The sequence below is a fragment of the Dipodomys merriami genome, unplaced genomic scaffold (genome assembly GCF_024711535.1).
Source record: "Dipodomys merriami isolate MVZ:Mamm:240054 unplaced genomic scaffold, mDipMer1.0.p SCAF_14, whole genome shotgun sequence".
NCBI lineage: Eukaryota > Metazoa > Chordata > Mammalia > Rodentia > Heteromyidae > Dipodomys > Dipodomys merriami.
In genome coordinates this window covers 17,731,071-17,754,835 of record NW_027202715.1, presented here as the reverse complement: position 1 = coordinate 17,754,835, position 23,765 = coordinate 17,731,071, and the positions used below count along the sequence as shown (strand labels likewise).

General features: G+C 43.3%; 1 protein-coding gene across 4 annotated transcripts; it reads right to left on the bottom strand.

The window, feature by feature from the left end:
• Positions 1-425: 425 nt before the first annotated feature.
• Positions 426-22,991, bottom strand: Ncoa4 (nuclear receptor coactivator 4). 4 transcript variants are annotated; one of them, XM_070020892.1, is made up of 10 exons: positions 22,885-22,991; positions 8,640-8,794; positions 6,909-7,049; positions 6,380-6,468; positions 6,003-6,111; positions 5,438-5,527; positions 4,753-4,896; positions 2,658-3,623; positions 2,164-2,304; positions 426-1,887 (listed from the first exon to the last, which is right to left on the bottom strand). In XM_070020892.1, the coding sequence occupies exons 2-10, from the start codon at positions 8,778-8,780 to the stop codon at positions 1,882-1,884; spliced, it is 1,827 nt and encodes a 608-aa protein (XP_069876993.1). In that variant the 5' UTR covers positions 8,781-8,794; positions 22,885-22,991; the 3' UTR covers positions 426-1,881. The 4 variants fall into 4 exon arrangements, with proteins under 4 accessions (XP_069876993.1, XP_069876995.1, XP_069876996.1 ...); XM_070020894.1 differs by lacking the exon at positions 22,885-22,991 and adding an exon at positions 18,814-18,876; XM_070020895.1 differs by lacking the exon at positions 22,885-22,991 and adding an exon at positions 16,844-16,948.
• Positions 22,992-23,765: the final 774 nt, after the last annotated feature.

The following is a 23,765-nucleotide window of genomic DNA, read 5'->3' as shown; positions in this document are numbered from 1 at the left end:
CCTTTCTGGAAATAATTGTGGGCTGCAATTTTTCTAAGACTTGTAAAGCTAAAGGCAAGCTATTTGAGTTTGTTTTCTTATCCAAAAGATGAAATTAATAAGTAAACTATACTGCAGAGTACACACAGAAACAGTAATACTAAGGAACTTGGAGCTGTGCAGTTGGAAAAATGCACATACTCAGTAAAAGAAAATGGTGACATTTATGGTGTTAAGCGCCATAAACTTAAAGTAGATTTGAATGAGTTTGGGGGGAGAAAGTTGAAATGGAAATAATTACCTGTACTTTGCTAACTTAAGATTCATAAGTTATGCTGATAGAGAAATATACACATTTATATGTTTAAATTGTTTCATGGCTATGTTCTAACCAAAGGTTATCACGTACTTCCGTATCAGTTTCATAAAGACACATACAACCATGGTGTGGCTGTTATGCTTTTAATGGAGAGGTATAAAATGCATCAATGCAAAAGAATGTTTCACATACTTGTCAGCATAGTGATTAATAATGTAAAATACAGTGTTTAAGAGCTCAAAAGAGAAACCACAAAATTTTCTGCAACCTAAGATGCTGGAAAGACAAGTTGATTTGAACCCACCACCTTTATGTTAGTAATTCTCAATGGTATCTGAGGGGGGGGGGGGCGGGGAGAAGAAAATAAAGGCTCTTTATAGCTGTGGTTCAAAGAGTTGTAGTAAAACTGTATGGCAGAGTCAACTGTGTCATTGAAGTATTTCCAGTAACATAGGCAGTTAGGAAGTTTGATAGTTTCAAAGCCCAAAAGGCAGTTGAGATCTTGCAGAGAACTTTTAAACATAAATCCCACTTCTCTCCTACAAAGAAATTTAAGGATGTTGATAAAATGTCAACAGTTTTCATAAAGTTTCAATGAGCACCCCAAGGCACAAGTGTTTAAAACAGCCTGTTCACACAGTACTATTTGGGAGATTCAGGAACACTTGATTGCAGTGATAGGACTTCGACTTTATCCCCAGTTAAAAGCACCAGAGGTGTCAAGCTTAGATTCCATTTACACAGGATGCACCAGTAATCCTAGGGTAATGACTGATTCAAGTACTAGATTTCCAACTCTCACCTTTTTCTCTTAGCGCTGGGATTCTTTTAAAGCATATAAGGTCTGTATATGATGACAGAAGCCAAGACTACCTTGAAAATGGTTCTGAAACAAGAGTCCTCAAACAACTCAATGGATACTTTAATAACATTCAGAGAAAGGAATAAAGGCAAAATCTTCAGTAACTGCATTTCAAATAATGAAAAATTAATAGAAATAACATGTAGGCTAAAATGTCTGATAGTTAATGTCATTAAGAACAAAACCTACTAAATTGACAAGGTTAATTACTTGTGTGAACTATCCTATAAATTAATTGAACAGAATAATCACTTGTTTTTGGACCACTAGAAGAAAGCCCATATCAAAAGAAGTATCTAAAGGGCAGTCAAAAGGTTTGAGAAGTTTACTGGCTTTAGGAGACACTAGCGCACCTTGATTATAAAATACTTCACTTCTAAAACTACAGTGTTTTTGTTGTTCTAGTAACCACTCAATCTGAGCTCCCACAGCTCAGATTGAGAAAACCTTCCCACCAAGATGCTGTATTTCTAGTGGGGAGAGGTGGGTGTACTAAGTGAATACTTCAGTAAGAAAGACTGTCATCTCAGCATCAACAAATAGCCTTTCTTTTATAAAGCAACTCATAATTTGATGACTTCACTAGTTTAAAGTCAGACATAAAAGAAGTAAGCTCATTGATCAGACCTAGAAATACAATGATTTGGCAAACTGCAGTCACTCAGCTCGTGGATGTGTGATAATCTGCAGAAAAGCTGTTCGACTTTCACAATCCATTCCATCACATCTGTTTAAAAAAAAAAAAAAGTCCACAGATAAGTCACCTCACTAGAGAAATTCTCCCTACCTTAAAACTGACTCTTAGAATTATGATCCACCCAGGATTTGAAGTTACATCTTGAAAAGTCACTTTCATATATGCTAAGTTAGAACATTAAGTCCAGTGTTTGAAATTTTTAGGAGTTCCTCTCCTATCTACATAATAATAAACCTCAGTGAGCAAAGCATGACTTCATATGTGGGAAGAAACTACAATCTAATGCAGTGGTGACATTGTGCTCACCTGGAGAGGAGTTCGATATAGCCACTTTTCTTTATCAACTTTAAGCTGCATACAGGTGAAGAGATCACAAACTGCTGGGAGACCATAACAGTCTGGGGGAAAGTTATGTTCCTCTTGTAGGGGTGAGTTAAGAAATACTTCCTGCACAAAGACAAAAAGGATGGGTTGCTTCAGGACAGCTGGACTAACAAGAGACTGGCTTAAATTCCCCTCCCAAATAGTTTGCCTAAAGAAAAAAAGCAAATATTCATCATTCTTATCACCAAGAGCAAAGGCAACAATTGTTTATTTGTACCCCAAGTCTTCAATGTGGATAGCAGCAAAATAGGCCTTGTTTGTTTGTTTGCAGAAGAGGGGTGGGGAGAGCTGAGAAGTGCATCAATAAATCTGAACATTTGTAACCAAGTACCAAAATTACTTCCTCTGCCAATTAAGCTTGTAACATATTTAAGGATCTGGCAAGGTCAGCCAGAGCAATTCTGATGTGTGCTCACCTGGGCCTTCTTTCGAAGTAGCCACTTGTCTTCTCCTGTAGATAACTGGCTAAGGTTTCCCACCTTCTTGGCTGGCAAGACCCAATCAGCAGTGTTAAAGGGACTCCAGGAAGTAGTCATAGGGCTCTGAAGCTTTTGTTTGCCAGCTCTGTCCTCAGCACTAGATCTGGTGAGCCACTCTGATAAGGAACTATTCCATATGGCTTGGAAGGAATCGGAAATTCGGGCAGGAGCCAGGGCTCTGGGTGCCTTAGCTTGTTCTGTTACCTCTTTTCTGGAAGGACAGAGCCACACATTTAGGGATTCTTGGTGATTCCCAGGCTCAGGTCTGGCTTCCACAGGCATTCCATTTTTATCTTTCCCTTCTTTCTTCAGAAGCCACCTACACAGAGCTTCCTTCTCACAATTCTCATCACACACACACTCTGCAAAGCTTGTACAGGGCTCGTTGGCTTTGCATACTTCCTCTACTTTATATGTGTCCTGATGGCTCTGAACAAGCCAATCCTCAGTAATGCTGAGGGTGGACAGTGCTTTCTTGGTCTCCAAGTGGTCATTCAGGCACTTCAGATTGCCTAGGTTTTCAATCTCCACACCTTTGGGCTGGTTACCCTGACAGTTGGTACAGGAGTCAGGCTTGACAAGCCAATCATTCACACTGTAGGGCTCCTGGAACACCTGGAACAAGAGCTTAATTTTTTCACTGGTTTCATGGCTGCCATTCTCAGGCTTCTCAAGCTTGCAAGGTTCCTGAGGCGTCACCAGCCAATCTGACAGGTCCATCTCATCTTGATCAAGGAGCATTAGATCTTCTGCCTTTTCACCTTCATTGATAGAACAGCTGTTACACTTCTGGGAACTTGGCTTTCCAGGACCTTCTTGTTGCTGACTCTTCAGGAGCCAGTTTTCTAAGCCCTTCAGGTTACCCCAGATATTACTGAAGAAACTGCAGGCTCCAACAGAAGTCTACATAAGATGAACACAACATTAGTCTGCCAGAGTAATTATGATTGCCATTGTTTATACACTAACTTGCTCAGTATTCTCAAGTATGCAAAGCAAAGAGGTAAGAGATTTCTTTTTGATTATTAAATATGTATGACTACATAAATTACATTTTCTTAAGTTTTCAAGTACAAAATGAAAGCTAAATACTGTAGCTTATTTGACAAAATCAGAAAAAGACTAGCACCTCTACATAATGCCTTCATAAATAAACTGGACAAGTCACTGACCAATTCTAAAAAAGTGCTCATGCCTCAGAAATTCAAGATTCAAAAGCAAAAGTATGTCAAGTTCAGAGAAGAAACAATCTCATAAATGAACCCTACTGTTAAAGAGGTTTAATGGCAAATAAATATCTGGTAGTGGGACTATCAAATGTTACAAACTTCCTAGAAAGTAAAATTGGCAAGATGTATCTAACCAAAGGGTTAGCAATTTACTCCTAAGGAAATAAGAATGAACATAGGTAAGTAGCTCCTAGATGTTTTAAGGGAGTTTTATGTCTAGAAAAACTGGAATCTAAATTCTAGCCAAACAATGAAATGTTCTATAGAAAAAAAAATATATTCAAGTTATAATTGTAGGAGCTTACAGAATTATTTTCAAAAAGTATATGTACAGAAAAAAGTACACATGTAGGGATTATGGGCTTGTATTATCTTTATAAATTATTTGCTAAGCATTCTAAAATAAAGAGATAGATATTCCTTCTGTAATTCATGATGTTTCCAGCTGGGCAGCAGTGGCTCATGCCTGTAATTCTAACCACTCAGGAGGCTGAGATCTGAGGATCACAGTTCAAAGCCAGCCCTGGCAGGAAAGCCCGTGAGACTCTTTCTCCAATAAACCACCAGAAAACCGGAAGTAGTGCTGTGGCTCAAGTGGTAGAGTGCTAGCCTTGAGCTGAAGAGCTGAGGGACAGTGCCCACACCCAGAGTTCAAGCCCCACATCCGAGACACGAGCATGAGACATGTGCACACACGCGTGCACGCGCGCGCACACACACACACACACACACACACACACCATGTTTCCAGATTAGTAACTACTATAGTATCTACATTACTAACAGTAATACCAGCCACATACCTGATTGTTTGCCAAGGTCTGTTTTTGGGTAAGCCAGTCTTGAGGGTTAGTGCTGGGTGTGTAAGGATTGTGCCAGCCACTAGCAGGTTTGCTTCCAAGAAGCCATTCACTGAGAGGAAGAACAGTGCTACTGGATGCCAACTTCTGGAAGTCACATAAACTTTGCTGCTTAACCAGGTATTATTAAATGTTCATAAGAAAATTCATCAGAAAAACAGGAGACACAGGTTCCTGGGTTGCTACTGACTGATTAGGTCACATGCCTTCCCTGAGCCTCAGTTCTTATAAACTTAAAATAAGGAATAAAATTCTCTAAGAGTTCTCAATTCAAATATCTAGATCTTTTTTATTCACCTTGATTTTGCAATAAGTCATCTCAGGGCTGGGAACATGGCTCAAGTGCTAGAGTACCTGCCTACCAAGCATAAAGCCCTTGAGTTCAAATCCCAGGAACATTAAAACAAACAACGACAAAACAAAACGAAAATCTTTGAATTAGAATGAGGATCCTCAAGAGAGTCAATACCAATAAGATAATAACATCATTTCCCATGAAATGATAGAGTGCCTTCTCTTATTTTAACAACTAAATTTCTATTTCACTAAATGCTTTAAGCATTCACCTATATAAACTGGCAGCTTTTTTACAGTGACTCAATTATCAGAACCAAAATGAGGTTTTTACCTGCTCTGGCACTGAGACATAACTTCTTTTCTCTATGAAGGTCCCAAAATTTGATGAACTGGCATGAGCCATCAGGTGCTCAGGAATTTGCTATAAAATTAAAACCATTTAAGCATGTTTATGCCACTTTCCCACCAAAAAAGTGAAACTACAATTCTAAATTTGAAAAGGATTAAGCAAAGCATTACGGTTTCACTAGGATATTGTTAATTCCTACAAAGGAATTATCCAATCTGAGAGTTCTATTATTATCATATAAGGACTGACACTAGGTTTGGTAGTACCACTACTTTTACAAGACCCAAATGAGAAAAAGTCAAAGTTTATAAAAAGAAAATGTCCAGTATTTAAAGAGATAAAAGACAAATTCAAAGATTACCAATGAGATAATAGTACAGTGTAAGAACTGCCAGGATAATGCACTTATTAATGAGATGCTCATGGTAATCAGAACAGGAAGCTTCTGTAGGTTACTGCTGCATAGTAAAAATAACTTGGTGAATAGACCTGTGGGGACAGAACCCAGAGAAGCACCCTATGTAACACCCACGCTCAATCTACTCACAATGGTCTTAAGGGACCCAAAGGTGGTGATGGTTTGGCGCAAAGAAGTTGTGTCTGCTTCAAAGAGAAGGACAGAAGAATCTTCAGGTTTCAGGGTCAAACTGCCCAGTCTGGGTAAAAATACAAATAACTAAAATTTAATTTACAACACTTAATTAAAAGTTTTCAAGGAATATGTATAATTTTAAATGACTAGACTTTTCTAAGAAACTTAAAAGTAGATGGTTTATTCATTTATCAGAAAGTCTAAGTACATAAAACATGATCTTATCACAAGAGAAATGTCAAGTTAAACCAACATATGAAAAGAATTGCAAATTGACATTTTTGTACTGAAGAAAAAAAGCCAGAAATAGAAACAATAAAAGGGGTCTTTACCTCTCCAGGCACACAGAGACTTGATTGGCTAGGTCTTTGTTTTGGGAACACTCCAGCTGGTGAATAAGACAATTGAACTGGCCCAATAACTACAAGAAAAAATCAGGCAGTTACAATGAAGTAACTAAGTTAACAAACAGCATCTAGATTAAACTTTTAGGGGGTTGGGCACAGTGACTTGTGCCTGTATTCCCATCTACTCAGAAGCCAAGATCAGGAGGATTTCAATTCTAGGCCAGTCTAGGCAAAATAAGCAAGATTCCTCATATGAATCATAAAGTAGGTATGGTCGCTACATGGAAAGCCACAAGAGGATCACAGTCCAAGGCTGGGGGGGCAAAAAAAAGGGAGACCCTATCCAAAAAAAGCATAAAGGTCTAAAATGTGGTTCTAGTGGTAGCACACTGACCTGAGTTTAAACCCAGAGAGATTAAACTTTTATCTGATTTATATTAATGCTGCATTATGAAGAAGATGTCCTCTGGAAACCAGAGTCTACTCAGACCAACTCTAGTGTGCAGCTGCTTACCCAGTGGAGCTGCTGAGCCTGCTGCTGCAGCGTCTCCTCTTTAAGCTGATAGATGAGATCCACCTGCTCACACAGCCACACTTCTCGGCTCCGAAGGCATTCCAGGTGGCGACTGATGCAGCTGTGAATCTGGGCCTTCACCTAAAAAACACATTGGTTTCCCTGGTGTTAGATGCCTAAGGGAGGTTTCCTGCAAACAATAAGGTTTAGAAACTTTCATGGGTCAGATATCCTTCTGATTGTCCAATTACCTATGGGTGACTCCCCACAAAAAAGCACAGACTCAAAACTCTGCCCATAATTTCCAGCTTCAAGCCTGTAAGCTCACCCCACAAATTCCTATTATTTCTGGTTTTAAAACCCCAGCCAGGGGGCTGGGAAGGTGGCTCAGTGGTAGAGCGCTTGCCTTGCATGCATGAGGCCCTGGGTTCGATTCCTCAGCACCACATAAGCAAAAAAAAAAAAAAAAGCCGGAAGTGGCTCTGTGGCTCAAGTGGTAGAGCGCTAGCCTTGAGCTGAAGAGTTGAGGGACAGCGCCCAGGCCCGGAGTTCAGGCCCCATGACTGGACCCCAAAAAAAAAACAAAAAACAAAAAAAAACCCAGCCATTGCTGGGCACCAGAGGCTCATACCTGTAATCCCAGCTACTTAGGAGGCTAAGAACTGAGGATCCCAGTTCAAAGCCAACCTGGAAAAGGAAAAGTCTATGAGACTGTTATCTCCAATTAACCGCCAAAATAGCCAAAAGTGGAGCTATGGCTCAAGTGATAGAACACTAGCCTTGAGTGAAAAAGCTCAGGGACAGCATCCAAACCCTAAGTTCAAGCCCTAGGACTGGTGTATACATGCACACAGATACACACAGACACAACACACACACACACACTCCAGCCATCAAGGTATACTTAAGCTCTAAAATCTTTCTTCCTAAAAGGATTTGATTTTAAGTGTTCTAAAGTAATCAGGAGAAAATATAAAGATAGGCAAGAAGTATTAATCCCTCTCATTTCCCATCTAATTTTAAAACATAGCTTTACAAGCTCACCAGCAAACAAAGACTGATGTCTGGCCTTTACCCCTTTTGTCATGTGTAAAATGAGCTGTCATTTACAGGCGGCCAACTTAGCAAAGCTATAATATAAGGCAATAGCTACAAGACTGTTAGGGTGGACACTGTATGTAACTTATAAACCAAACATTTATAGGGAGTAAACAGTGATCCACACATATTCTAAATACAGCAGCTATGAACCATTCATGAGCATCTACTTCATTATTGCATAAAACATATTTCCTATGTAATCATGTTTTGTTTCAAATTCAAGTACTAGTTGTCCACTCAACAGAATACAACTGGAACCAACACACTTCAGGGGGGATTGACAGAACTATGCACATGTGGCTCCTCACACATCATGAGGACGAACTAAGTGGGGCTCCCTTCCTTGTTTTTCAGTGATAACAGGGCCTGATGCAGGGGCCACACGGGAGCAGTGAGAAATGCATGCTAAACAAAACTCTGTGGGGAAGTGTAGAGTGCAGATGCTAGCATCTGCCTTATTTCCTCTTAAGATCAAAGGCACCAACATGCCAGGCAGCTGACTAGGGTTAAACAATTAAATACACCATATGGGTCAAACTTTTTAGTCTACACTAGGACGTCAAGTCCTTGGCCGAGTACTGCACAGTACTCTAACATGAGTCCAAATGAAGACAAAAGCACATATCACACCTCTCGTAAGTTATCTTTAAGTTGCTGTTCAGCACGGAGAACTCCACCAATAGCAAGCTCCAAGTCCTTCCTTGCATCACTACACCTCAAAAGGGGTTCTTTGTTACTGGAGCAGCCACTCTGGTCCTGGAGGGTGTTCATTCTGCTCACTGTTCCTTAAAAAGAGAAAAGAAAGTCCAAATAGCAGGCTATTTATAACCCCAAACCACCTTTCCATCCACATTCAAATGATCATTCCACCAGTTCTCATTAATGACCTACCCAGGACCCAGCACACAGGACATTCAGGGCATAATGCTTCTTCCACCTTCTCTCCTCCACCTCTGCTCTTGCTATAAAATTCTACACATATGTTTTATAACACTTTAGATGTGAATATGTGTATCTGAAAAAACTATACTAACAACTGAATAAACAGGATACAGGTCTCCAAAATCATGGCTAGACTATTAATGAGAATGCTAATCTTCTGAACTGAGAATATTGCTCATATCTAACCTATGTGAGGCCCTAGGATGGATCCCTAGGAGGGAGGGGGAGAGGAAGGGAAGGAGATGGGGGGAGGGGTGGAGAAGGGAGGAAATGTAAGCGTCTATTTATACTCACATGAAGTCACATGAGGCAAGTATTTCTTTTTGCAGATTTAGAATAAAATGTGTGAAGAGATCTATAATTACTTTGAAAATAAGATACTAACCGATAATTTGATAAAGTTTAGAATGTTTGTTTAGAATTGCCATATGCCTAAATTTATTAGGAAAACTTTTTTAAATTAGGGAGAATACAAAACCTATGAAATTATCAAGAATATATATATAGCCATGTGTGCCAATCCTGGAAAAATGGGAGGCCACGAAGAGAGGATTCTTACATGTGGCACTGGCTACTTCTCCAAGAACCTTCTCTCATTCTGTCTCACAAGATCAGATGACATCCATACCCAAACACTAGACTAGCTTTCGACTAGAGGGACCTATTACTGATGCCACCCGCATATCAAATCTCACCAGCCCATGCACAAAACTTCCAGTACCAAACAGAGTTCTTCCATGCTTTGTATGGTTTTCTACTTTGTCAAGACATTCAACCATTCCTTTATTCCTCACAGGTGACTCACCCTGTTGATAGGTGTTCTAGACTGCAATCTTACCCTGTTACTGTCAAAATTAAAACTTTTTTGATTTGTTTTTGGTTGGTCGTGGGGCTTGAACTCTGGGCTTGGGCACTGTCCCTGGGCTCTTCAGCTCAAGGCGAGTGCTCTACCGCTTGAGCCACAGCACCACTTCCAGTTTTCTAGTAGTTTATTGGCGATAAGAGTCTCACGGACTTTCCTGCCCAGGCTGGCTTTGAACCGTGATCCTCAGATCTCAGCCTCCTGAGTAGCTAAGGTTATAGGCGTGAGCCACCGGCGCCCGGCTAAAGACATTACTTTTTTTTTTTTTTTTGGTTGGTCATGGGGCCTGAACTCTGGGCCTGGGCACTGTCCCTCAGCTCTTCAACTCAAGGTGAGTGCTCTACCACTTGAGCCACAGTGCCACTTCCAACTTTTTCTGTTTATGTGGTGCTGAGGAATCAAACCCAGGGCCTTATTCATGCAAGACAAGCACTATACCACTGAGCCAACTTCCCAGCCCCAAAATTAAAACCTTTTATTAAGAGATTTTTAAAAAATGAATATTAAGTCTGCCAGGGTATGCTTATGTCTATTATCTTAGCTATGCTGAAGGTAGAGATTGGAAGGATTGAGATTTGATATTAGCCCAGACAAAAAGTTAGCAAGATTCCATCTCAGCAAGGCAAGTCTCCTGTAATCCCAGCTATATAAGATGCTATAGGGAGAAGGAAGTAGTAGTAAGAGGCCAGTCCTGGACCAAAACCAAAGACCTTATTTTAAACTAATGCAAAAAAGGGTGAGGAGCATGACTCAAGTAGTAAAGTACCTGCCTAGCAAGTGTAAGGCTCTGAGTTCAAACCCCAGTACCACCAAAAAATATAAGTCTAACAAAATGTCATGACGTGCATATAAAGGTGCTTACAAAAGTGGATGGGAATAAATATAGAGGATTCTCTGGTAAGACCACACTTCAGAGAGAGAAGAAATAGTAGAGAGAAAAGCTAGAAGGATACAATAAAAGAAGACAAGAGTTTCAGTAAAGCAATGAAATATAGCTTTAGGAACTCGCTGGAAGAACAATTTGCTATTTATCTTGGATAGCGCAAGACAGGGCTTCTCAACATGAAGAAAAGCAAGCAATCATTGCAGCAGTCCACAACAGTTTACTAAGACTTGTGTATAGTTTTTGGAAGCAGATTCTGCAACAGTTTATACATAGCTGTTAAATCTTATTTTAAAAGGTAGATTTCTTGCTGGGTACCAGTGGCTCATGCCTATAATCCTAGCTACTCAGGAGGCTGAGATTTGAGGATTGAATATCAAAGTCAGCCTGGGCAGGAACATCCATGAGATTCTGACCTCCAATTAACTACCGGCCTCCCACAAAGAAAACCGGAAGTAGTGCTGTGGCTCAAATGGTAGAGCACTCACCTTGACCTGAAGAGCTCAGGAACAGCACCCAGGCCCAGAGTTCAAGACCCATGACCAACCCCCACCCCCTAAAAAAGGTAATTACTTGCACTTGACTAAGAGCAACAAACCAGAAGAGAAATTTTTTTTAGGCCTCCTTAAAATGTTTTTGTTATTTTAAAGGTGATGTACAGAGGGGTTACAGTTTTTTTCCTTCCTTTCTTCCTCCCTTCCTCCCTTCCTTCCTCCTTCCTCCTTTCTTTCTTTAGAATAGAGATCTACCACTGAAAGAAAGCCCCATGTAACTCGTACTGTGCCAAATCTGAGGAAAACTTACATACTATTTGGCTGCATTTACCAAAAGTCACAGGAATAATTTGTTCTGTGATAAGACTCAAGTTTATTTGTGGGTAACATACCTCAGGGGAGAAGGTGCTCAAAAAAGGGAAATTAACCTCAAACCCATGAAAAACTTCTGCAGAAAGGAAGGCTGTTTGGCCTAGATAAGAGGTAACTACCCTCCCAGGACATGGTTACTACTCTCAAATATTTGGACACCTGATAAATGAAAGAATTAGGCTTGCTCAGAAAAGCTCTATTAGGCAAAAGGATTTCAGGAGACATTATCAGACCCATGAAGAACATTCTAACAGTCCCAAAGACAACCACCTCAGACAAAGCCCTCCAAATAGCTGGCTGACCATCTGAGACAAAAGGAAACCTGATTTATCTCCACTGTGTCTTCAAGATGGGGTTTAGAGCCCCCAGCATGGTGGGGGGTGGGGAGGGGAGGTGCCAAGTACAAAAGTAGCAAGGGTCACACTTTTAGATGTAAACTGATGGACACCAGTCACTGGTGACTCACCCCTGTAATTCCTAGCTGCATAGGAGGCTGAGATCTGAAGATCAAAGTTCAAAGCCAGCCCCAGGTAGGAATTTCAGTAAGACTTATTTCTAGCTATCCACCAGAAAAAAAGAAGTAGAGCTGTGCTTCAAAGTTGTAGAACACCATCCTTGAGCAAAAAGAAGCTTAGGGACAGCGCCCAGGCCTGAGTTCAGGCCCATTAACATCCAAAAATAAAATAAGAAAAGAAACTGATGGGAGGACAGCTGAACAGCCTTTCTTTCAACCATCTCACAAAAAAAAAAAAAAAAGCCAGCAGCTTCAGAACTCAAGGCACTCCAAAGTTCCCCTGCTACTTCTGCTTTTTTTTAGTTTCCCCACCGTGCCCCAAAAGATAACTTCCTCAATTCACTCTGTCAGGAGTTTCTGTGGAATTTTTCTGACCTTGGCAACAGCTGTGCTTACTCCACTGACTCTGTCACAAGTAAGTAGCCTATGGAACAGCAGGGGCATGTACACTCTGCACACATTGTAGGCACTTTGAAAAGCATCTGACTGCACAAGTAGATGTCAGCCAGAGGTGTGGAGAGCTAGGGTTACCTCATTACCCAGCCATACTCTGTGTCATGCAAAGTGTGCTTAGCTGTCTTTCAAATGCAGTAAACTCTTCAATGTGGTAAAGATCACTTGTATGGAATACCACCATGGCTGCCAATGTCAAATCTAATAAAATTGTCCAAAACCCTAGAACACTGAACAGACAGGAGCTAACTGAATGTAACCAGGGCAGACTACTTACTAAACAAATCTCTTCAAACACAAGTGCTGTATAACTGCCTAACCAGAGACTACAGTCAAAATAGTATGGTGGACTTTCCCCTTATCAGCTATGGGCAGAATGTACCACAATATTAAAAAATTTCAAAATGGATTCGTAGTGTTGCTTTTTAATCTCAAAGTATTATCCTTCAAAACAGTCATTTTGTTAAAGTATAGGTCTTTCTTGGGGGGGGGGGGGGGGTAGAAGTCAGTTCTGGGGCTTGAACTCAGGGCCTCAGCTCTTGCTTGGCTTTTTTGTTACCACTTGTCCTACACCTCTACCATGGAATTTCCTGCCCCGGGGTGGCTTTGATCCTCAGAGCTCAGCCTCCTAAAACAGGAATACACATGTGAGCCATCAGTACCCAGCTAGAATATTGACTTTTTAAAGCCCAACTGTCAGCCACTAAGAAAACCTGTCTTTATGGCCACTCCCAGAATGTCTGGCACTCTTGCTGGCTCAGTCTTCCCCTCCCAGTCAACAGTTGACTTCATTAGCCCAGGTACCGAGAAAGGAGGGATGCAAAGACTTGTCATTACTGGCACTGTGATAAAGAGGGAACGTTCAGATCTAAGATTAAGAAAACTACTACAAGGCCAGCTCAGAACATGAGTTTGAGCCAACTTTGGGAAGTAAAGAGACACACATAAGGGTAATAGCCCACGCAGTTGTTTTCAACAGTAACTGTTTGCTTCAGGTCCAAGCATAGCAAACAATCCAGCTAAGAGATGGCTGACAACCTGACCTCAGGCTATGTTTACTGCTTGCACCTCAGGTGCTCCTAACAACCTCTCTGATCTTTTTCCTCTGGAAAAAAAGAGACAATGATACTAGTATCAAAAGACAAAATCACATCAACTTGCAGATCTTAATTGGCTTTTTGCTTTAACTCTGTAATTAGGCAATATTCCATAAAAGACAAGTGTTTCAAAGGGCTGAGCAAAAGAGGTTGTTTTTAGAACAGGCTGAAGTTGTGTTCCTGTGAGGAGGGAAAGGGTTAGAACAATGAGGAAAGAACTTACATCAGTTTATTTTATGTCACTTCTTTGTCTAAGGATTAAAACAGAGGGAACTTAATATCATGTCAACTAATGCTGGCCTGGGGAAAAGTTGACTAGGTTCTCTTTCTACTTCACACTTCATGTAAGGTTATCAAATAACAATTTCAGGTTGGCAGTGAGAAAATTTAGCATAAGCAATTCCATTTTGATTTTCAGCATGTTGAAATCTATGCATAGGTCTAAGTCTCCTTTAACTTGAATTTAACCAAAGCTACATAGAGAAGAGGGCACTGGGGTAAAGAGAGACCTTAACTGCCTCTAAGCACTTACCCAGCCCCTATATGCTGACTTACTCCAATTGTTAGCTTCATAATTGGTACTAATAGGTGTTTAAAGCCAATCAAGACCTTGGGATGACCTTCACTGTATAGAAAGCAGAACCCAATCTGGCAATGCCTTCCCCACCAGGACACCCTGACTTAAGCCACTGACCCTGGCATCCCAGGCTACCACTTGCCCTTTCAAAACCTAACTTCTAAGAAAGAATAACAATATAAACTCACACTTAGGAAGTGTGCTTAGAAGTGGTGCTTCTGTAATAAAAAATGCTCCCTGGCCGGGAAGAGTGCTTGCCTTGTAGGCATGAGGCCCTGGGTTTGTTTCCTCAGTACCTCATAAGTAGAAAAAGCTGGAAGTGACAACTGTGGCTCAAGTGGTAGAATGCTAGCCTTGAGCTGAAGAGCTGAGAGACAGCGCCCAGGCCCAGAGTTCAGGCCCCACGACCAACAAAAAATAAAGTAAAATAAAATAAAATAAATAATGGCTCTCCCCCACAGTATAACCCCTGCTTTCACTGTATTTGATGTCGGTATAATTTGCGGAGGGGAAGGGGAAAAACAAGTCGTTTAAATAAGGTTACATACAGGTGGACCCATTGCAACAATGAGAAGTACAAGAAGTCATTAAGTCGAAAATGAACTTTATCTTGCCCATGTAATTGTAACCCCTCTGTACAGTATTTTCACAATAAAAAAAAAGGAATGTAAAAAAAAAAATAATGGCTCCCATCCACTCTTTACCTATATAATATTTCAGAATGAAACCTTCTTATGACAAAAACTTAACAGCCTAAATCTCCTAAGATATATCAAACATATATACTTTTGTCTGTTTTCTTACCTGCACAAAGACTGAGCCAACTTAATTCTAAAAATTGCTAAAAATGTCCTTTTGTTCACCTTAATAATCCAAACTACTCGTGGGGCTTGAACTCTGGGCCTGGGCGCTGTCCCTCAGCTCTTCAGCTCAAGGCGAGCGCTCTACCACTTGAGCTACAGCACCACTTCCGGTTTTCTGGTGGTTTATTGGAGACAGGAGTCTCATGGTCTCTCCTGCCCGGGCTGGCTTTGAACCGCGATTCTCAGATCTCAGCCTCCTGAGTAGCTAGGATTACAGGCGTGAGCCACCAGCGACCGGCAGACACATTGATTTGAAAACTTCCCTATTACTAGGATCCCTGTGCTTATGTTTTAGAGTAGAGGGAAAAGTGTAAAGGAGAGGAGAAACAGACCCTTCCCACAAACCGGAGGAACTGGTTTCCTCAACAGGTTTTTTTTCGAAAAAGTATACATGTCTCACTTAGACAATGTTTTCACAGAACTAGTTATGAAGGTCAAAGATCTTGGAACCTACATTGAGCAACTAACCACAAATGAAGCTATTTCATTATAAGGTTAAACCACAAAACTCCCTCCAAACTGTGACTATTTTGTAAATATATAACCCACATATAAAGACAGAAAATTTGCTGGGTGTGTGTGTACCTCAATTGGTACAGCATGTGTTGAGATGCTAGAGGTCTTTGGTTCAATCTTCAGTAGAAATAGTAATAAAAATAATAAGCTATCTCTTACATAAGTGACACCTTAAGGCCCAGGGTCACTGCCATTAAAGATCTAGTCCTGGGTTCTCAAACCTAATGGGCTTCTCCTTCTTTTAGTGCATTATCAGATTATTTTACTTGACATCAGCAGAATTTAAATTACTACTGAAACTTCTTTCCTAAAGACTTACAGTCTGTTTTCACATTTCTCAATAAACTATATTTCTTCAGAATCATCTGTCTTGGGTAACACTACAAAAACACCTAGTATAGGCACAGTAGCTACACGCAGAAGGCTGGACTGAGGTTAAAGTCTGCCAAGTGGAGCCAGTTAGGACGGCAGCCTTCAGGACCCATCAAAATTAGTTCTGGGGGCTGGGAAGGTGGCTCAGTGGTAGAGCGCTTGCCTTGCATGCCTGAGGCCCTACATTCGATTCCTCAGCACCGTGTAAGCAAAAAAAAGCCGGAAGTGGCGCTGTGGCTCAAGTGGTAGAACACTAGCCTTGAGCTGAAGAGCTGAGGGACAGTGCCCAGGCCCAGAGTTCAGACCCCATGACCGGACCAAAAAAAAAAAAAAAAAAAATCAGTTCTGACGGCCGCTCTGGCCTGGCTCTGGGCTGGCTCCGGGCTGGCGTGCCATCTGTGCCCCGGCAGGATCAGTGTGCGTGCGTGTGTGTTCCGCTAACCTCCACACCTGACGGCCTGGGCAGGAGGCCAGGCTCCCCGCGGGTGTGGCAGGGCTAGATGAGGCGGTGGTAACTTACTACAGGTTAGCGCTCGCGTTTCTTCACGAATCTCGTAGAAGTAACTGCAAAACTGAAAACCGACCACAAAATTCTACCATCGAATGACAGAATTACGAAGGCGTTTCCGGTTCAAAAACTAGAAAACTAACGGCAAAATTAAGCAAGAGTGACAGTGACTCGGGCGGCTTCCTAGGCCTCTCACCGCCCCTCGCAGGAGCAGCGCGGAGGAACCGCTCGTCCGGCTCTCCACCGCCGCAACCGTGGGTTCGCGGCCGCCACGCGCGTGCGCAGGAGCGCAGCCCCACCCCCGCACGCCAATCCCGCAGACTGCGCCGAGGACCAGGGCCCGCGGCGGCCCGGTCGGACCCGCCTGGGCGCCGTCCCTACCTGAGACGGCGACCGTGCTCCAGCCAGTGCCTGCCTGGGGCGTCGTTCCGAGGACCAGCCGCTTCCCAGACAGGGCCCCTTTATTCCCGAGGGCGTCCGCAGGTCGAGCCTGAGTCCCGCCCAGTCCTGTCCCGCCCTGCCTAGCCCCGCCTGCTGTGGGCGGAGCTGCTGCTTCGGCCGCTCCGCCCGCCCGCCGCACCACCCGCAATGCCCCACCCGGCCTGCACCCCAGATCCTTAGGACGCGTCGGTGTTCGGGGCCCTGCGGGGCCGTGGTCAGGCGGCCAGCAGGCGGGGAAGGACCGCCCTCGCCGGGCTGTTCCTGGCTCCGGTCCCCTCACCCGGAGACACTGCCACCTGCAACCCGGTCACGTTCCCCTTCCCCCGCCCCCCACCCCGATTCAGCCCATGCGCGCGTCATGCGCATGCGCGTGCGCGTGGCCTTGGGCCTCCCAGAGGACAACTGCGCACCGGCGGCTGCCCAGCCCAGCTCCAGGTTTCCGGACACAGCGGAGAGCAGGACGCTCCCACCGGAGAGCTGGGCTGCCGATTAAACCTGGCGCCCTCGCTTAGAAGCTGCTTGCACCTTAGCTATCCACCTGTTAGATGGGAGGAACATGGACTAAAGTTCACGGAAACTTCATGACCTTCATGAAAATGTTTAGGCCACACAGGTACACAGTACTACCCGAGGGCTACCATGCTCATAAACTAGTCTGCCCATTGCCCAAAGATAAACCTTAAAGCCTGTATATCCTAGCAAGCCAAGAAAACAATCTAGACAATATTGTCCATCTTAGTCCCCCCCCCCCTTTTTTTTTGGTCAGTTGTGGGGCCTGAACTCTGGGCCTGGGCACTGTCCCTCAGCTCTCCAGCTCAAGGCTAGCGCTCTACCACTTGAGCCATAGCGCCACTTCCAACTTTTACTGCTTTTTTGTGGTGCTGAGGAACCCAGGCCCTTAGGCATGCTGGGCAAGAGCTCTACCACTGAGCCACCTTCCCAGCCCCCATTCTAGTCCTTTTTTTTTTTTTTTTTTTTGAGACAGGATCTCACTATGTAGCCCAGGCTAGCCTCAAACTCAATCCTCCCGCCTCAGCTTTGGGCTTGCTAGGATTTCAGACATCCCAAGCTTTATACAACTATTCCTAGTTTTGTTTTGTTTTCCTCAAACAAGACAAAACTAGTATGAGTGTTGCCACTGAAATTCTAGAGAGTGGGGTAAAGTGTTTCCAGGCAGCCAGACCACAATGCTCAGCCCAGAAGCTCCACAAACAACAGCAGGTTTATGAGCTAGAGAAATATTTATTTTCCTCAAACTTTGCAGTCCACAGAAATTTCAATTGACATCAATAAAAAGATTGGTAGACTTTCAAAACTGGGGTCATGACCTATCTTCAATGTGAACATCTTGCCTTAAGATAGTCAAGAGCTGGAAAACATGTTACTTATGTAGCTTCACCAACAATACCATTTTATCCCTGGTTTCATATAATAAATCTCTTGTGGTTTTCTCCACAGAAGCAAACAAGTGATATTTTCCTTCCTCTAAAGTCTGGAAAACCAAAATAATGCGCCAAAATGAAACTCAAAACATACCTGACATTATGTTCTTTTGAGAGCTGTAATTAATTGTCCAAGTATTAAGGGACTGGACTTCCTACTGGAGACTAAAATTGACAAACAAGCCAAAACCCTTTACTGTTAACCCTTTTTGTCAGTTATTCATAGTTGGTTGAACAAATTGTCACATCTATAGAACACTAGAGTTAATGCTAGGCAGGAGGAATCCTAAGACTCAATGTTCTGTAACACAATCCTAGCCCCCAAAAGGAACCTGTTGGTTCCACTGCACCATCAAGTTAAGAAAACCCAGGAATGGCAACTTCAGATAAGAATAGCTAAGGGTGTACAGTGAGTCATGCCAGGTGAGTAAAAGCAGTGCCCTCAGAATAATTATTTTGTCCACTTACCAGGGATGTATCTAATTCAGGAAGTGGGCATGACATGTTAAGATCTGAAGCAGTGTAGGCTTGAGTTCAAGTCTACCAATGATGACTACAGTGCTGTGATTTAACAATCAACAGGTGGGTGGACACCATGGCAGCTCTGACAAGCACAGCGCACTACTAGGTGCTCTACTCTACTAGGTGCTCTATTAGGTACTCACACTACTTGCTGGCACCCAAGTAGATGCTGTTTTGACCTTCCTTGGCTAGACTTCTACACTGTTAATATGTGTTCTATGTTGAGACAATGTATATTTACCAAGAATGAACACAAAGCCAAAGTGGAAACTTTGGACAGAAATACTAGAAGGGCTAAAAAGGAGCAGGAAGAGTAACAAATGCTGCGGACACCTAAGAACTTAATCCTAAAGTTTACATATGGACTGTTTTTGTTTTGTTTTGTTTGTTGGTGGTGTTGTTTAAAACAAAGTCTGGCTGTGTAGCCCAGACTAGCCTCAATCTCATCATCATCATCCTATCTCAGCCTCTCAAATGCTGAGATTACGGGCAAGCACCATCACATCCAGTGGTTGGTCCTTTTTCTGGTGGGGCAGTACTGAGGCTTGAACTCAGGGCCAAAGTGCTCTCCCTTAGCTTTTTTGCTTAAGGCTGGGGCTCTACCACTTGAGGCACTTCTGATTTTTTGGTGGTTAGTTGGAAATAAGAATCTCACAGACTTTCCTACCCAGCCTGCCTTCAAACCATGATCTTTGATCTCTGTATCCTGAATAGCTACAATTACATGTGTGAGCCACTGGGCTGAGTAGGTTGGTCACTTTGCTTGCCTTTCACAGCTAACCAACATGTGAACAGAGGCACCGAATTCACTGCTGAATTTAGCATTGTTTTTGAAAGGGCTCTTTACTCCCCTCCCTGTCATATATTTCATTATTCTCTATAGTACATATCACAATCTGACATATAGAAACCATTTATCTTCTGCTCCATCTCCAGAAAAAAAAAACTACAAGGTAAGTTGCACATAGGCAGGGACTTTATCTCTGTTCCTTGCTATGTAGTTATTTGCTATAGAGTTACTTCATAAGTGAATAAATTCTGCAAATATTTAAATCTAGCCTAATGTGTACTAGAAGTTTTTCCTTTTTTAGACAGTTTCTCAGTTAGTCCTCACAAACCTTTAAGGTATTATCATTACCATCAAAAAAACAAAAACAAAAAAAGACTCCAGTTGCTGGTGGCTTACACCAGTAATCCTATCTACTCAAAAGGATGAGAGCTCAAGATCATAGTGTAAAGCCAACCCAGACTGGAAAATCCATTAGCCTCATTTGCAACTAGCCACGAAAAATCCAGAAATGGAGCTCAAGTGGTAGAGTACCAGCTTTGAGCAAAAAAGCTAAGGGAGAATACCTTGGCCCTGAGTTCAAGCCCTAGTATAAGGACACACAAAGCAAGACTTAACAAGGTTAAATATATTGCTTACAGTAACAAGTTTCCAAGTAGAAAAGCCAAGATATAATCCCAAGTCTGAGTCAAAAGCCCCCAGCCACTCAGGTACTTTAAAGACATGATTAAATACTTAGTATTTAATTACTGGTGGCTTACACCAGTAATCCTGTCTACTCAAGAGGATGAAATCTCAAGATCATAGTGTAAAGCCAACCCAGACCTAACTAACCCAGGACTAAACCTAACACTTACTGTTTACTAATGATATCTGGTAAGTCTGCCATCTAGAAGACTATTTATCATTGAATAACCAACCAAAAGTAGAAAATACTATTTTTTTAAATAAGAGTTATTTTTGAAAGAAGCCCAGCAGCAGCAATTGACTGAATTCCTTCCAGTATGCTAAGCTGTATGAAGAAAAGTACAATGCTAGGAATCACTAACAAGAGGCTCTCAAATAGAGAATGTGTTTAGTCCATGACATTTATGAAAACCCTACAGTTTCCTAAGATTCTAGCATAGTTATACTCATTTAATAAAATGCAAATAAGAGTAGGAAGTCCTTTGTAATTCTAACAGCTCTGACAGACTACCTTCTTTTATCATTGTTCTTTTCCACTTTGAAAATATTTTCCCAAGAGGAATAATGTAATTGTAGAAATTTATTTAAATAAAATATGATAAAAACTTTCAACATCTAGCACTTTCCCTAGAAACCCAAGACAAAGACTCAGAGAAAAGGAAACAGAGAAACAAAAGGTAAGGGAAATTATTGTCCTAAGCAGTAACATAGGTGAAGTTACTCATGTTGATCTCATTCTTTCTCTGAACAATTCCATGAGCTAGAAAAGTCCTGAAAAGAGCAAATCAAGGCCAGGCACTAAAGGCTCATGCCTGTAATCTTGGCTACACAGAAGGCTGAGATCTGAGGATCATGGTTCAAAGTCAACCCCAGCAAACAAATCCAAGAGACTCTTATTTACAATTAACAAGCCAAGAACCATGACCAAGAGCCATGAGTGGAGGTGTGGCTCAAGTGCTAGAGCACTGACCCTGAAGCTAAATTTAAAGCCAAGGGACAAAGGAAGTGCCCAGGCCCTGAGTTTAAGCCCCAATACGATTTAAAAAAAAAAAAAAAAAAAGAGCAAATCAAGTAATATTACTAAGCCACAAATAGTAAATGAATGTCCCTCCATTTATAAAGTTCAAAAATGTCACAGGAGGATCCCAGTACAGAAATAAGCCAACTATGACTATCTGTTCTGTTCTCACTCAGGGAAGTTAACTCCAGTTTTATAGCCATATTCCAAATTACCAAGTGAATGAGGGAACATCAAGTCCATCCAAAAGCAGCTATTATGGCAAACCTTACCTGCCTAGAAAACAACACAAACTGGCCTGATACATTTTTTAAAAGATGAACTCTAAACTAGCATTCCAACTTCTGTTATCCCTGACTGCATCCACCCATGACATATCCTTGACATTATTACTATTCCCACCATCAGAATTCAGGGCTTGTTCTCTATTGTTTTCTTAATTGCTACATTCACAACACTCTGAGCCTACAGCAATGAATAAATTAGCATTTTGAAATAAATGATTGCTGGTACAATGAATCAATGAATGAGCAAGCTTTCTCTTCTTAGCTGCCAAAGGGAGAAAAATCATACTACTTTTAGAAATTGTCGGGAGAATTAAATAGGATGTTAACACTGCATTTTGGTAGGCCCTCCCTCCTCCCCAAAATAAATGCCCAAACAAACAAGTTCTTTGTATTTATAGGCTCTGGATCGATCCATTATAGAAAACAAACCCCACCTCTTACCAGAGACCCAAGGAGGAGACACAGGAAACTGAGGGCAGTCACCTGAGCCAGGGTAAGGACAGAATGGACGAGGTGGTGGCCTTGGGCCTGGAGCTACAGTAGAGTAAGTGAAGATGGATGGGCTATATTCCAAAAGAGAGAGGTGGGAGAGTATGGAGCAGAGTAAGCTGACAACATAGCAAGAAAAGGCTGCCCAGAACCTGTGGGAAGGGGCAGGGGAGGACAGGCCCGGCGTGGGGAGGGAGGAGGGCACGGGGAGGACCTGTGGGGAGGGCATGGGGAGGACAGGCCCGGCGGAGGGAGGGAGGACCTGTGGGGAGGCATGAGGAGGACAGGCCTGGCGGGGGGAGGGAGGAGGGCACGGGGAGGACCTGTGGGGAGGGCATGGGGAGGACAGGCCTGGCGGGGGGAGGGAGGAGGGCACGGGGAGGACCTGTGGGGAGGGCATGGGGAGGACAGGCCGGGCGGGGGGAGGGCATGGGGAGGAATGGCCCGGAGGGGGGAGGGAGGAGGGCACGGGGAGGACCTGTGGGGAGGGCATGGGGAGGACAGGCCGGGCGGGGGGAGGGCATGGGGAGGAATGGCCCGGAGGGGGGAGGGAGGAGGGCACGGGGAGGACCTGTGGGGAGGGCATGGGGAGGACAGGCCCGGCGGGCGGGGGTAGGGGGGGAGCGGAGAAAGACAGGCCCGAACGCACGGTGCACTTAGAGGCCTCATTCCGGGCCGAGGCCCCAGCGGCCCTCGAGCTCACTCCTCCGGGCTGGGAGCCCCGAGCCTGCCCGTCGCCCCGCTCTTACCCGCTCGCAGGTCTCCACGAAGAGCCGAGAGGGACCTAGGAGGAACAGGGACACCTCGAGACCAGCCTAAGGGCCGAAGGCAGAGTTATCGCGAGAGCTCGCCCTCCTCCAACGCCTCGCCCCGCACTTCTGACAGTCTCGCGAGACCTGTGCGGGCTCTCCGGAAAGCCCGCGACTGCCCCCTAGAGGGCTCGGGGTGCGGCGCCCTGCGCGGCGTCCGCCCTGCTGGCTACAGCAGTACGCATGATACAAGATTCAGATTCTGTATTTCAGCATTGTTACAGCATTGTTAAAAACTGTGAAAAGCACGGCTATGGATGAGAAGCCTTTGTTAATGCACCCTTCTGGAAGTCTCTTTTACCTTTAAATGTGCTGAGATAATGTTAAGGACTGGGGAGAATAAGCAGGACCCCAGACCCTTTTTAGAGCTCCAGCTGCCTTAAGCAGGAGTCCGCTAGCCAGGCATCCGCAATGCCCTCATGTCAACAACACCCAAAGTACAATTGTGGCTCCAAAAGGTGCTGCCCTAGCAAGTAGCTTGCACACTATTGCAGGCTATATTGCACGCTATTGGGACCACAGTAGCCACCTGCACCCAGGCCAGTTGAATGAGCACCTCCTTTCCCTGATGGCAGGGCTCCTGTTTAATAAGTGTGAGAAGCTTTGAGTTCAAACCCCTGTACCTGAAAGAGTAGACAGTTCAAACTCTGGTACCTCTAGAAGGAGGAGGAGCTGAAGAAGGAGGACCTATGATTTAGTGACAGGGACTATACCATGATTGGTGCAAACAGAATCCTTCATTTGCATCAGTGGAATGCTAGGATTGGCACAGTCACAGTTATCATAACCCTTTCTGGCTAAGCAGGCTGCCCAACTCATTG

Excerpts from the sequence above, each read along its gene's own strand:
- Ncoa4 (XM_070020892.1), bottom strand. The coding sequence starts at position 8,780 with ATGAACACCCTCCAGGACCAGAGTGGCTGCTCCAGTAACAAAGAACCC. Across the intron at positions 5,528-6,002 it reads TTGGGTCCCTTAAGACCATT|CAAATTCCTGAGCACCTGAT; the intron begins GTGAGTAGATTG and ends TTAATTTTATAG. Across the intron at positions 2,305-2,657 it reads TACTTCGAAAGAAGGCCCAG|GAAGTATTTCTTAACTCACC; the intron begins GTGAGCACACAT and ends GTCTTTGTGCAG.